The following is a 15,676-nucleotide window of genomic DNA, read 5'->3' as shown; positions in this document are numbered from 1 at the left end:
AATCAGTTGGGCTGCTGCGGCACACAAGGCATTGGGGACAGACTGTAGGACTCAGAAGTTGCAGATAACCTAATAATAATGTTGGGAAGACTGGCCAACTCTGCTTGGATATAAATAACCTGGAAGCTCCCCTGGAATAGCTAAAAGGCAGAACTATCAGGGTGAAAGACCTAATGCACATCTCTGAAATGAGCGGAAGTGATCCATATCACAGCTGATCCAGAAGAAAGATGACACTGAAACCCGAAAGGGATTCATTGCTTGATGATGCAATGCTAATAAAAATAATTAATATATCTGTGCAGGACCTTATTACTAGTTGACATGAGGAGGACAAGGCTAAAAGAAATAATCTGAGCATATTGTCTGGCCTCATGAACATGAGCTGCCACAGAGCCTGTTCTCACAGGAACAACTGTCAGATGTTACAGACAGAGAGGGAAAGCAGTAGAAATTATGAAGATTGATATTGCATTTTCCTTAGTTCTTTGCCCAGTGAGGATTACAGCGAGCTCTGAAGAGAGACCTCTGAGAGCTGGGGGTTTGGTCTGACATATAAAACCAAGTCTGGAGCAGAACACCTGTGTGAGTTCTGTGAGAGGAGGGCCAGCCTATTTCCATCCATCTGAACCAAAGGAAGGGACACATTTTCCTAGAAAAGAAAGAACTACGAAAGCAGGACATAAATACTTGCAAGACGGGGTGCTTTTGTGAGACACAAACATCTCCTCAATGGTGCTTGGAGCCTTTCAGACCATTTGTTGCAATCCACCCTGGTGCTCACTGGGGTGTGTGATTTGCTCTAAGGTGACACTGCATCTCCAGCAGCTCCATCCCTATTCACCCTTGTGCCCAGCTGTGAAGGGAGCTGGCAGGCTGGGGAGAGCGTCCTTTACCGGTCGCTTCCTTTGGTACTGTGACTGCCCCAAGGGTGTATGCTATGCACAACCCTGTGTGCTGCCGTATGTCATGGTTTAAGCCCAGGCAGTAACTCAGAACCATGCAGCCACTCGCTTGCTCCCCCCTTTTTTCCCTCCCCCTGCTCCCGGAGGGATGGGGAGGAGAATTGAAAGAATGTGAATCCCATGGGCTGAGATAAGAACAGCCCAGTAACTAAGGTACAACACAAACCACTGCTGCTACCACCAATGGTAATAATGATACGGGAAATAAGAAGGGAAGAGAATACAGCTGCTCACCACTCGCCAACCGATACCCAGCCCAACGTGAGCAGCGATCTAGCCCTTCTGGGTAACTCCCCCCAGTTTATGTAGTGGGCATGACATGCTGTGGTATGGAATACCTCTTTGGCTAGTTTGGGTCAGGTGTCCTGTCTCTGCTTCCTCCCGGCTTCCCGCGGCCCTCCTCACTGGCAGAGCATGAGACTGAAAATGTCCTTGATGGGGGTAAACGTTACTTAGCAACAAGTAAAATCATCGGTGTTATCAGCGCTGTTCCCAGGCTGAAAGTCAAAACACAGTGCTGCACCAGCTACTAAGAAGGAGAAAAATGACTGCTACTGCTGAACCCAGGACACTGTAGCTACCTGGTAATGTGCAGGATGTGGCTGTGCACCTTAGCTGTAGTTGGTACAGAAAGACAACACGGGCAAAGTGCTGTGCCTGTGTCTGCACATCAGAGCGTAAATAAAATAAATTGCTAATAATAAAGAGCTTAAAAAACTGTATATGTAAGCCCAGCAGAGAACAGTATAGGTACATCATGCAGAAAGACAGGTAAGATCTCTCATACGAATGTCAGAACATCTTTATACAGAAGGTACAGAGCATGTCCTTGGAGTGTCCTGCTCCCTCCTATCTCCAATGATGTCTGGAGCTGTGGTGACACAAGGAATGAGCTGCTTTCATTTTTTTCTATTTTTTTTTTTTTTTACCTCCTCCTACCTGTTGTTTTTGGAATAAGTTTAAGAGTTTGATTATATCTCAGCAGAGGGAAAGGTAGGCTGAACTTGCAGGTTACCTTTTGTTCACCTTGCTATCCTCAGTGGACTGGCAGGGAGCAGCAGCAGTGTGCAGGATAGACATGTTCTGGGTTTTGATGTACCTGTCACATTGAGACCAGGGAAGTGACTGCTTCCAAGAAGTGTCAATGACTGTCTGAAAGGGGTACGGGATCCAGTAGGGTAGGGAAGCAGCATCTTCCATTGGTAGTGAGCAAAATGGCACAAGAACATCTCTCCAACCCTCCACCCTCACCTGATCTTTACAAAATGAGCTGCAAGGCCTGTGAGCAAAACCTGATGGACAAACTGTGGTTCATCCATTGCACTTTGCTGGTCCCAGACACAGAGGAAGGAGCTCCAGGGTGTTCGCAATGGCCCAGCCGTTCAGCACCATTGTCACAGTAAGGCACAGCTGGTCTGTCAACTCACTTGTCAGAGGCTGGGAGAGATGGAGGTCACAGCCCTTTACCTGCGTCACTGGTGGGTTGGTGATTTAGGGGCACGTTGCACGCTGTTATGCCCCAAGCCCCAGTTACCCAGAATGGAGACCTGCTTGGGTGCGCTACTGCCCCTGACCTCTGTGCCTGGTGCTCTTCCCATGTAACCCAGGATGCAGCTGGGCAGAGAAGGGTGGTTTGCTGCATGCCCAGGTCACATCCTAGTGCGTATCCAAGTTATGATTACTGGTTGAGTTGATGTGCAAAGCATTGTGAGACAAACAAAAAACCCAACCCAAAACAGAACAAACCCCCCCCCCCCAAACCTAAAACAAGACAACCCAGGCACAATTTTCTAACAAGTAATGTCATTTAATGAATGATATACTCTAGAAAATAGAAACTACCCAGATGCTGGTTTGTTGGTCTGTTTGGGGCTGGGAGAATGCCCTTGCGTGGACATATAATGCCTTCTCTGGATCTTTTTGTCAGCATTTGTAGTTGCTGGAAACAAGGAAACGTCCATATGTTGAAAAAGACACTAAGGGGCATTTTTTTTCTAGAATGTCAGAAGTATGCAGAATGCCTTCCCACCCTGTCTCACTGGGCAAGTGGCATAAAGGGCTCAGAGCTCACCAGTATCTTTAGAGATGCTTCATACCTAATAGGGATAGACTCAACCGATGGTACCTACCACAGTTAATCCTCTAAAATCATCGGACACTTCTCACTTTGCAGAACATGTTGGGGGTTCTGGTGTTACTGCAGTTCTTTCTGGGTGCTTTTCTGCATGTGTTGTGTCTCCTCCCTCAAGGTCTGGCTGCTAATTCCAGGGAATATGCTCCTCAGAATGTCACAGTACACTGTGTACAGCTCTGGGTCTATTTTGGGCTTGGGCAGAGATCGGGAGTTGCAGGCCTGTTCAGTGACCGAGTGCTGTATCAAGTAGACATCACTGAAGAGCGCAGTTAGGATCTTGTGTGCAGCCTTGTAAGGGTCATCCTCAAACTGCACCATTGCCTTGAGCTCTGTCAGGGTATAGCCATTGTAACGCTTGCTGTCTTCAGCCAAGGGCTGCACAGTCTCACCAATGTGTCTCACTTTCCACTTCAGGCATTTCAGTTCTTCTTTTACATCCTCTAGTTCTTCCTCCATGGCTTGGAATTCCTTCATGGTTACAAATGTCCTGCCAAGGAAAGAAGTGGCAGACACAGTGTGGAGTTCAGAAGCTCAGAGGGGTGAAATCCACCCAGCTTGCCCAGGGTTGGAATCACAGAGCCTGAGGTTTGGGAAGGGAGATAGATACTGGCTATGTCACTGAGTACCATCCCCAGCTCTTATCTGTCAGGCTTCATAGTCACAGCAGAGTTTCTCTCTGCTAGCATAGGGAGACGTGTGCTTTCTCATCTGGAAGGAAATGAGGCACCTTAAAACTGTGTCCTGCTGGAAGAACTGAGATTGACAGTCTGGCCCAGGAATGGTCTGTAATCAGGGCTGGAGAGCTAAATGGATGTATGGAAAATACAGTATTTTGCTTCTTAGGTAACAGGGTTTAGTGGGAGCACAGGGTAGTTACTGGATAAAAAGCCACTGGGAGCATCTAAATTATAAAGGATATTTAATTTTTTTGTGAGGGGCTCTTAATGACCGTATACCAGTTTGAGTCACTGGAGGACTTAAACCTGTGTATGGTCTGGATACATACCTTTCATGACCAGGATCTTCCAGATCTGATTCAAAACCCTTTCCTGTATTCTTTAATCCAGTTTTAGAATAGCCAGGAGACTGGGAACTATCGTCAGGAGTCGTTGCTGGTGGCCTTGTGCTTTTTCTTGTTGGGGTCAGTGTGTGATCTGATGCTGAAGCTTGTACGTTTTGTGCTGTGTGAGGACAAAAGGTATAGAAGGAAGCTGCATTGATCCCTGGACTGACTGGAGAAGAGTCAGAGTATTGCTGTGGCTTGGCTGAGCTGGGTGTTATACTGAGCCTGGGGCTGGCTGGGCAAGATGCTGGAATAGTCCTTGCTCCGAGTGGGCTGGGACACGATATTGCTAAATGTTTATCTCTTTGCTCAAATGGTTGAGGGTTTGGTGATTCTCCTGGGGCCAATCTAGTGATGGAGGCAATGTCCAGCAGGGTTTGATCCTGAACCATGGAGATCTGGCTGGTTGGTTCTGATGAAAGTGAAGAGCTGCTTGATGTGTCGCTGGAAGAGTTTGACGTAGCGAATGGGGGAATTTTCTGAGCATTATGGTCACTCCTGTTCCTCTGCGTGCTAGTGACATTTAGAGCTGGGTGTTGTGAAGCCCTAAAGAAAGACAAACACACACTTTGTCCTCTGGACTGGGCTGAAGGTTTGTAAGACAATTTTAGGCCTATTTTTGGGACAATTTTAAGCCTGTTTCCCACAACTGCATTTCCCCATAGGCTGTTCTGCTTCTCATGCCTGTATAAAACCCTCTGCTTCTCATGAACAAGAAAAAAGTGCTTGAGAATAAGGCACATAAATTCAGGACCAGTTCCTCCCTGGTGCCATCTAAGCAGCTACCATCAGTGTGATAATCACTGGCACATCAGTGTTCTTCCCAAAAGTCATACAGCTCTGCAAGAACCAAGGATTTGGTGCTGGGGAGGGACACGAAAGAGAAGAAAGCTACTGGCTTATGACTGTGATAAATTCCAGTAAGAATGCAAAAGAATAAAACCTGGCTTGCAGGTTGCCACAACACCTGCCCTTGATCATTCCTGAAAAGTATGAAGACCTGCCTTCACTTTGGACCCACATACTTCAGTCTCCTGGTAGCTCTGCACGTTCAACCGATGAATTAGGAGATGAATAAACAGGCAGAATAAAAACAGAAGGGCAGCACAGGCTGACATCAGTGTTCCTGTGGTGACATTGCAGGACATTTCTTTTATATGGCTTAGTATGTAAAGGACTTTTCTTCCCTTCCCTCCCCCAAGCTCTAGACTGTGTACAGGCAGAGGAGATACCAATGCTTTTTTTTCTATGGCTAAATTTTACTTAGTTTGGCAAGACCGATGGCAAGAGAGGAAGATGTACCTCTGGAGACTGGAATTGTACTGATGGGTATGGAATGCAGCTAGAAATGCCTTGACCTTGAACGGGAACACAAACATACCCACTGTGCAGATCATGATTCAGGATTTCTAACAGCCAAAGAACATGACAAACTTTTGTAGCAATAGCAGTGACCAACTGAGTCTTCTTGTGCATCTGGTATATTTGTATTTCTCTTGTGGAAGACAGCAGAAAATCCTGGTCTGGATGGAGATCCAGTGCATGAAGTCCTGTCCTGTTAGTGCCAGTGGCTTAAATTAGCTACATTTTCACTTCTTCAGCTCCTTGCACCTTTCCCAGTGTTGGATGCAATTAAACACCAGTTCTTTAAGGTCCTAAAGAGTATGCCTCACACCTATTGGCTTCAACAGGGTTAATTAAGGCCTTTGCTAGATGACAGCATAATTATCAGGTTTAAATCAAATTTAGATACCTGATAATTGGAAAAGTAGACAGTAACAGAGCTACTGCATAAAAACAGAGCCAAAAAGAAGCTTAAATGGCTTATATAAAAAGCAGGAAAGAAAAGAAGGAACACAGAAGTCAGAGGGAGCACCCTTCTCCATAAGTACCTTGCTTTTGTAAACTGGCTGAACTGGAGTGGGAGACAAGAATTTCCAACTAGATATAAGGAAAAGCTTTTTCATCCTGAGGGTGTTCACAGGGACAGAGGCCAAGAGATGTATTGGGATCTCCATCCTTAGAGGTATTCAGGAATTAGCTGGACAAGGAACTAAGCATCCTGATTCAGCCTGGTCTAAGTGACATGCTGTGAGCAAGAGGCCTTGTTCACCCATGTTATTCTGTGATTCCACCTAACTTACTTTCCCTTTCTTCTTTCCCCTTTCTCTGCTTTGAGTTCTACCTCACCATCCTTCTCCTCCATTGAAGCCTCTGGACTGTCCCCTTCCATACTGAGTTTATAGTGCCTGTTGCAGAAGAGTCCCTCATAAATAAAAAGTTTTTTAAAGGAAAAATGGTGTTACTTGCAGCCCTCCGGCTTGGATGGATTACTACCCTTTTATTGCACTAGTTGGAGTCAGTAGTCAGTGGAAGAGCGGGCTGTGCAAGCGAGGGTAGCCTGGAGCTGGGCATCTGTGTTGTGTTGCCTTTGTAAATTGAGTTGCTGTCTCTCAGTCTCTCCTGAGTGCAAGGAATGATGGCTTGTAGCGTGCTTGGTCCTGCTGTGGAGGTGTTCAGAAGGCTGGAATTTGGCACAGGTGAATCTGGTTGTTCATTTATTGCCAGAGAGACTCAGAAGCCTGGTAAACTTGTGAATATCAAAAGCTAAAGCTTCTGGTCCAAGGAGTGCATCCCCATGCCCCAGGGAGCAGGCAGATGGAAGGAGAGCTGTCTGTTGGTGCATAGACTACTCTGGGACGGAGAGGAGGAGTGGAAAAGTGGGATCTTCCAGCACAAAGGACAAAAAATTGCTGGTTACTTAAATCAGAGCTGAACTGCAGTCGTTCCTTAATCTTCACTACAAAATCCCACATTCAGGAAATACTTTTTGCTGTAGCAAAGTGTAAGAAACCTACTCTGATGAGCAAAGCCCATTTTAAGGCAACTAAAATAAAAATGCTTATTGTAACTTTGGGTTTATTTTGTTAAAAATTTATGTATTTATCCTCAAATATCTCACAGTGTAAAACTATCAGAACATTTACTGAGCTAATTCCTGCCTACATTCTGGGAGGGGTAATATAATATGCACAGTAACTGAAGGGCTTCTTGGGTGCGTATACAATCTGAAATATTCCACGTCTTTAGCAGTGTTGGACCCAGTTGGCTTTTTTTTGGGTTTTGGCATTTTTGTGTTTGTTTGTTCTGTGTTTGGGTTTGTTGGTTTGTTTTTTTTTTTTCATAAATCCAGGATTAGCTGTAGGAGATGGGATATTTATTGAAAGATGCGATTTAAGAGTGACAGAGACCACGTTTCGTAACTAATCTCACTGAAATTTATATAAGATACATTTCCAATTCACCTGTGCACTGGAGGAAACAGAAAAGTATTCTAAACTAACACTTTATTTTGCTTTCCTTTTCCACCCTCTAATTTTCACTGTCTGCAGTGCTCAACATGGGACTGCATTTACTTTTATCCTCATGCTGATCGCAGAAGCAGAGGAGCTGGTTGCTTAAGGAGTAATCTGAAGCTTGTAAACCTGAAATGTCAGTCTGGATTTTAGCAGAGGTAAATGAGGACAGAGCTGAGACCGATAACTTTGGACTTTCCTAGTGGACAAGGGGTTGCCTGAAGACAGGAATGAAATTCCCTTTGCTTTCAATATAGCAAGGCTGGATCTCAGATGTGTACCTGTGATGCTCCATCAGAGGTGATTTTTTCCACCTGTTTCTATGTAGTGAATCACTATGAACTGAATAAATTACAGGAAGAATTGCAAGACCTGGAGTTGAAATCAATGCTGACATGAAACAGGAAGGTGATTGCAGCTGTCAGGTACCTCCACAAGGAGAAACCTTGACTCAACTTTGAGCAACACTTCAAATGCGTCAAGCCCTTGTTGTCTGCCTTCTTCCAGCCCGGTGCTGCTCAGCATATAAAGCATGTTCCCTGTTGTCAGAGTGACCTTGTCTGCCGGCTGTGCCTTGCCCTCTCCAGCTGAGCTTGTGCAACAGAGTCTTTGTAGCACTGAATTTGGAGACATTTGAAAGTTGCCTGCAAATACAGCACTATTTCACTTCTGTGGCACTTGCAACCAAGAAAAAACAGTGGATATTCTTTTTTTATGAATCATTTCCACCATGTTTTAAAACTAGAGTTCTTCTGATGAGCTTGTCTGAATAGAAGAAAATGACAACATGCTTTTCAGTGAAGCACTGAGGGGCTGGTTGAATAAATCTTACTGTAGACAGCCAAGGGTGGGAGGATGGTAGAAGAGCTGTGGGATGGACCCAGGGGAAATGCCTGCAGGGTGATGATACGAGAATAAAATTACTTTTTTCAAGGCCTCCTCTTTGTCAGGTGACCCTCCTAAATTGCCCACACTGCCAAAACAGTGACTATATTAGTTTTTAAATGCTGAATTAATTTTGAATATTCTTTCAGCTTTCTACAAGAAAAGCTGGTATCCTGGACCCTGGGTTTATCTGCCTCAAATAGCAACTGAGGCTTTTAGCCACACACAGTAAGAACATGCTGTTTCTTGCTCAGCTCTCTTCTGAGTGACCCATTCCCTCTTTGGCTTTGCCATTCTACCTGTTCCTCCTCGTCCTTCATGACAGCTCTCCCACTTCTCTTTTGCCCCTCATTCTACATCTATCATCCATACCTCTCCCATCTGCCCTGTGGGTCCCAGGCGCACTGATCTGAGCAGCAGACTCATCATATTAATGCCAAGTGATCATAGAAGACTGGAGGAGAGGGTGGAAGTGGCATGGACATACAGATGTCTGAAACCAGAAGCAATTGCTGTCTGGAGCCTAATAACAGTGAACATTTCTTGGTGATAATTAGGTGTTCAACAACAAGAGCCTGCTATGAAACTTCACCTTCTATCATTTTGTGTAGTGACTGCACAGCCAGTGCATTGGGACGTCCCAGCCCTGCACTTCTGAGTGAAAAAGTTGAGACCTCGAAGGTCAAAAATGACAGCCAATAGAGTATTAAAAGTGTTTAGAGCTTTGCAATGGCAATGCTAAATTTGGTATCAACAAAACATGTCATGATATCAGATGTATAGGGGCCAGCACCATATGTTTGCACAGGAAGGCAGCTTAGTGAAAGCAGAGGATGCCAATGTTTATAGCTAGAGCTCCTTGATGCTGTTATTAGCCTATCTCAGGCAAGTTTAAACCCTGTTAAAGGAAAATTATAGTTTATTATTGGACATTAAATTGTTTAATATAGAATTATCAGGACTGAATATTGCATTGCCTTGATCAAGACTCCTCGGGAGTCAAGCTTCTGATGAAATGTATAATTTAAGTCCACTTCTCAGAATGGATAGCTTAGTATCACCCACAGAGGAACCCAAGATCCTGCCCTGGTCCTGACCTGGCATAAGGCCCTTTGTGCTACCTGTGCTCTCACAGTGCTCCTGGGCTAGTTGCAATCCTTTCATATCCTCTCTTCTGAAATCACCTGGCTAGTTGGTGTTTGTCTTCTATGATTGCTCAGTCTTCTTCTTTTATTTGAAGTTTTTACTGTTTCACTTTACAGCAGCACTCTCTAAAAATCCTTGCCTCTCAACAAGGACTCAATGCCCTTTTGTCTTTGTGGAAGGATAGAAAAAATCATGATGTCTCAGGGTGAGTGAGTAGTCCTTATATGCTGTTTGGTTCAAATTAAAACAGCCTCAAGGCATTTCTAAATGAAAGCAGCTGACAAGTCCTCCAGGGAATGCTGGTTGAAGTGAGCAGCAGGGATAACATCTGGTAATACATCCACGTGTCCTACTGGTAAAGGACCACCTCTGTGTGAAGAGTTCAGAAAGAGCTCAAACGATCTGCTGGCATTTACTCTGCTAGTGGAATGCAGGTGATGAGCTGACCAAGCAATGGTGAGGACTTGGGCTGTCCTAGGTGATGTGCCGCCTTCTTTCACACAAGCAGGCCCCTGGATAACCAAAGGGCCAGTGTAACCTTTGTGGCTGCTCTGACTTCATGTCGTTGTCTTGCCATTAAGAGTTCTTTGCTGGCCATGAGCCCATTGCATATGTAATGTGACAAGAAGACTGGGAGTTTATGAAGCTAGAAAGAACATCAAAGAGAAGCCTCTGATCAGGGTGAGGACAGTTATGGCCTGATGGGCTAGTTCCAGGAAGGAGACTTCCATCTGAAGGTTGTGAGGCTTTGTGCCATCATGAGCAACTTTAATTAATGTTTTTTCCTCCCTAAGAAACATAAATAATGAAGATTCTGATGTTTAATCTGGATTCGTAATTAAACTGTGAACTGAAAGCAGAACTTCACTCATGTCACTTTATTAATATTGATCTGATTTCATTACAGTAGGTAGCTGATGTGAAGCTGACACTGATGTAATATTGAAGAATGGCCAGTGTTCTTTAACCTGACACTGGACTTGTCATTTGCAGTTGGCTTTTACAGCGCTGTCAGCACGTCTATGGAGGTAAGCTATATGTCCTTTAAACCGAAGTACTGGGGCAGGGCTGGGCATAGGATCAATAAAGCCTTGTTTCTATTCCCTTGAACACTAAGTGTCAAGAATTGTTATTTGTTCTTTGAAACAAAGACCTTTGGACAGTCTTCATAATGAAATAAGCACGTGTGAGCACTAGCCAGTAGTTTGCTATATGGGAAATATGACCCATATCAATTTTGTACTAATAAACATTTTTAGGCCTGTGAAAATGAAGGACGTGGATCTACCTGTGGAAGCGTCCACAACTGACATGACATTTTCAAGGAGCGTGAGTTACCAAGTGAATTGATGACAAACCAAGCTGCAGACCAATTCTAGCACTATCATGCCTGTAGGGAGACCACCTGCAGTGACGTGGGACTGGAGAGCTGTTCCAGCAGGTCTGAGGAGGGATTGGGACCCTCAATTATTAGGGTTATGAACACCAAGCTTCCATAAGTACGCGGCTGAGATATGCATCTCAGCAAGACAGAGGCAGCAAAATGCTACGAGGTTTCCAAATTTTAATAGCGCAGAGACAGCAAGTCACCTTCCCAAGTCTCCCTCCTGCTGAATGAAGAATCACTTGCTTTCTTTGCACGGAAATAGATGCATGAAACTGCACACATCTTTCCTGGAGAGTAAAGGAAAAGTATAGTATTCAGAGCAGGGCAGGAGCCATGCTCCAATACTGCTCCGTACATTGAACCACTGATTCCATAGCTTAAAGTAAGAATTTTTGCAAATGCTGAATAAAAGCATAGCAATTTTCTGAATAAGTGCAAGAAATGGCATTAATTATGCTAACATTATTGTCTACCAAAGCTGCTTTCAATCACTTTTATATTCAATAGCATGCATCATCATGAATTGGTGATAAATATAGATGAATAAAAGGTAGTGATAATGAAAGTTATACAGGTGTAAATTAGAACATATTTTTAAACTACTATGAAGTCACAGCTTCTTGAGATAACATAAAATTATAGGATATGTGCACATCCTAAATTGAATCTGGAGAATTTTGTACTGTTCATATGCTAGTTGATTATCATTTGGGCAACACTGTCTGGGAAAGTTACAAAATCTCTATTTCTGTAGCTTCCTACTGCAAACCTTATTCTTAACCCCAAGGAGCCAGTGTGGGGATAGTACAAGCCATTGTGTATCATTGGACATATTCAAGCCATGGTCACTTACTATTTGGGGAGCAGCTATGGAGGCACTGTAACCTCAGGTCCCCAGCCTCAGCCCTCTCCTCCTCAGTCCTGGAAAAGAGAATATAGAAGTAGCACCTTTAGCAGAAACAAAGGCTGCTCCCAAATGTACAGAAATGGAAGGGTCAAAATCAGTAAGAGTACAACATACCTGCGCTCCTCCATCTATAGCCAGCCAGGCCCATTATGGAGATTGTAATGGTCTCACAAAGGAGTCTGTTCTATTGGCTTTGCCCCTTTCAGGGGAAAACTCATGTAAAGAGGCCATGGGGAATAGAAATGAGGAGCTCAGGGCTGCGGCTCTCCCACTCTTTTACTCTTCAGGATGAATCTAAGCATCAGGAACTAACAGCATTGTACAGTATGTGTGTGTTGGAAGCGTGTATGTTGCTAGTGCTACACCGTTTAAGTGCCAGTCCATGTAATTTTCCAGAAGGAACAGCTCTGCAGATACACCTTCCTGTGTTGCAGAATAAAGTGCAGAATAAATCCAAGGCAGAATGTTACACTTATCCCTGTGTGCTAATGAAAGGTAAATAGATTGGAAATTCTCATTGATGTTCATATGAAAAGATACTGACTCTGTAAATGGGAGGTATGGTAGGCCGGTAGCTTAAAACCTGTTTAGATATCTAGGTGACCAAGGAGGAAATCAGAGCAAAAGGTTGGCATGTCTTTGGAGAGCACTGATATAATCTGCACAACAAATATGAGTACAATGGAGGTAGAGAAAGCAAGCTGTGAGTAACATACAGCAGAGACGTGAAAAATAGCGTATGTGAATGATGATCCGAAAAGTTCTAATTCTCATAGTCTTGGGAATGGTCCTAATTTATTCTTTCTGCAATAGCTCTGGTCCTGCTGTCTGTTTCAAGCTGCTCCTAGCACTTCGAAATTACATCTTTTATCCCTGCAGAGACGTTTTGTCTGCACGGGTGTCAATGGCAGTTTGAACACAGTTCATTCTAGAATTTCACCAGTAGCATCTGCCTGATGTTGGGTTGGTTTTGCAGATCAGAGTAAGGGCTCAGTCAGCAAGAAAAATGTTGTGAAATCAGCTGCAAAGCCACAATGGGTGTTGATGGACAGCTGCAAGTTGGCAAGTGCTGTGCTATGGATGAGTGAACAGCGGAAGGCTGATTCTTCCAGATTTACTTGCTAAATTTATATGTTGGTTTAACAGCACCTGATAAGTGAGATTTGCTTCACAGTTACCAAAAGGCTGGATATCAGACTGGAGACAGGGCTTTGCTGATCTCTTGGGTCCCCTCTCCCACTGGTACCAGGGTGGGCTAACCTCCTTACCCCTGTCTGCAGGGCCTTTAGTTCCAATGGGATTCAACACTCCTTGCCTCAGACAGCCTGACCAGGCATGGGCATATTTCCAAAAGCTGCTACTCTTTCTCCTCTTGTCAATAATAAAAGAGGGCAGTGGGTAATTCAAGTTTTCTTGTATCACTTCACTAACTGTTTATTCCTTGCTCAAGGCAGTGACTGGCTCTCCACAAGTTCACCTGGACTTGATTTCCACCCTTTCATCCTCTCTATCCCTGACCCCAGGCTTCAGTCCTCATGTACTCTTACCCAAGCCTCTATGTTCCACTGCTTCAGATCTTCCTTCCCATAGCTACAACCATAGCTTACCAAATGATATAGGGAGAACAAAGAATCCCTGTCCCTTTGACTTATCTGGAAGGATCCTCAGAGCAAAAGAAGCAGAAAGGTATGTGGAGGGATCCTCCACTGCTAGCTGGCGTAAATTGTAGACAATGGACCATGCTCAAGATTATATGGGGCAAGAGTATGCATAGGAAACAGAGCAGAAAGAGAAACTGAGAGGGAAGGAAGACAGGTACCTATTATGAACTGACACTTACTTAATAAACTGAAAAAATAAAAAAGATGAGCAAAAATTATAGCCAAATATTCAGTGAAAAGGAAAACCAAAGAAAAAGGGGGACAATCAATAACAGGACAAAGACTGAAAGCTGACATGTTACAGATAATTCTACTGCTAATTTTATAGAACACTTAGTACATGAATAATACCTCCAAGCCTGTATTATTTACCTGTTCTACTTAGAGTTACTCTGAGGGCTATCATATCTTCTATATCTGAAGACCTATAATCTTTTGATTTTACAGTGTGAACTACAGAATCTATGTTGTCTGGACTTTTCAAAGTATCTCATGTCTGGGAAGGAAATAGTTGTTAAATAACACCATGACTCTTTGATTTATCAGCAGCTCTTTAAATGTTTTCCCAGTGATGGAAACAGAAAGATGCTTAGTTGTTGAGAGGCAAGGTCTGTGTCTTTGCAGTTGCAGGTAGTCAGAGAATTTAACTGTCTCTGTACAGGCTGTGTGGACTTAGGGCTGGGTAACTCTATGCACTGCTTAAGGTGGAGTCAAACCAGGCAGTGGAGCAGCATTTGGGGTGAACACATGCATTCATGTAGTTTTAAAGATCTTTCCTATGTTATTCACAGCTGAGGCAGTTAGGATGTGGAGATGGAGGTTAAAAAGCAGCAGTACTGCAGGCTGTGTGAGGCTGACATACAAGGGGAGGGGATGTGGTGAGCTGGTGAAATGTGTGTGTGTGTGTGTGTGTGGTGGGGGGGGGGGTGTCAGGACAGCAAGCTGTGCATTGATGTGGCTTATCTGCTGCATCCCCTGCACTGGGTGGTGAACATGGTATATATACACTTGTTGAACTGGGAACTCTCAAGGGAGCATTTCAGCTCTTTCATCTAATGTGTCCCTTGTTATATGCAGTTCCATGCGATTACAATTAAGTGAAATAAAATGATACAATATTTGAGAAAGTACTTGCAAGGTTAGCAGTATTTTACTGTCAGTATTTTGCATAAAGCAAATTTCTTCTCTAGGATGAGGGCCCTGGAGAAGAATATTCCAACAAAAAACTTTTATCAGGCAAAATGGGGCTAATGCTTTTCTTCCTTGTTACCTGAAAGTTAAACTGCAGCTGTTGGGAATAATGATAAAGATTTAACTCTCACTAGAAATATATTGATCTAAGAAAGCTGCCTATTGCACAAAGTCTGTTCAACACAGAGGCTAGATGTGTGTGTACAGTGGGTGCTGGATGTGTGCTGAGGCAAAGGAACATGCAAAGAGGGTACCGATATGTACAAAGTAACTGGAAGGAAGGCAGGCTGGAGGGTTTTATTTATGAGATATGAAAAGGAACACGGAGGTGTAGGAGTAGGAGGGAATGTGAAGTATCCCAGGGTATATGCACAGGAAGGAAAAAATTTAAGTTATTTTCTATTTGTGCTAAGAAGTTTAGAGCTCGGGGAAGTTGTGTGCTTGCTGGGACTGCTGGCACCCACAGTGTGTAGCAACACTGTGTTGATAATTAATGACCCCTGGACCTCCCCGTCTCAGAGTATCCCCAGGTCACAGCAGTGAAGCCAATCATGAATGCACTAAATGAAAGAAAAAAAAAAAAGGATGTAATGCTGCACAGCTTTAAATCTCTGGAACGATCCCATGGTAACACTGACTCTGGGCTTCTTATTATGTATTCAGATACAACAATTAAAATAATCTGATGTAAAAAAAGAAAGTCATAATCATGAAGTTTGGCAACACCACATGCTTGAGCTGTGTTTGCCAAGTGAGTGTGGAGGGGTTTGGAGGATGTGACCAACAAGTGAACTGTTCACACACATTCAAAATGAGGAAAGAAACTGGAAGGACAGAACAAAATAGGCAGTCCGGTCATAAAGCAAGTGGTAGAGACAAAGCACTGCCTCTGTATACTGGTCAAGGTGGCTCTGACCAGTATAAAGGAACAGGCTGTTCTGTATGCACATTGCGTCGTATGGAGCTTGTTTTGAATAATAC

At 43.9% G+C, this 15,676-nt stretch overlaps 1 protein-coding gene across 2 annotated transcripts in view; it reads right to left on the bottom strand.

Moving 5' to 3' along the window:
- Positions 1 to 2,751: 2,751 nt before the first annotated feature.
- The window catches only part of LOC136016574 (uncharacterized), a 56,895-nt gene continuing 43,970 nt past the window's right edge, over positions 2,752 to 15,676 (bottom strand). For both annotated transcript variants that reach the window (XM_065684002.1, XM_065684004.1), the window contains 2 exons: positions 4,106 to 4,708; positions 2,752 to 3,586 (listed from right to left, as the gene is read on the bottom strand). In XM_065684002.1, coding sequence (XP_065540074.1) covers positions 3,160 to 3,586; positions 4,106 to 4,708 — 1,030 coding nt within the window. In that variant the 3' untranslated portion in view covers positions 2,752 to 3,159. The remainder of the gene's footprint in view (positions 3,587 to 4,105; positions 4,709 to 15,676) is intronic.

Source organism: Lathamus discolor, chromosome 6, assembly GCF_037157495.1.
Source record: "Lathamus discolor isolate bLatDis1 chromosome 6, bLatDis1.hap1, whole genome shotgun sequence".
In the NCBI taxonomy this organism is placed as follows: Eukaryota; Metazoa; Chordata; class Aves; order Psittaciformes; family Psittacidae; genus Lathamus; species Lathamus discolor.
This window is presented reverse-complemented; position numbering and strand designations above follow the sequence as displayed.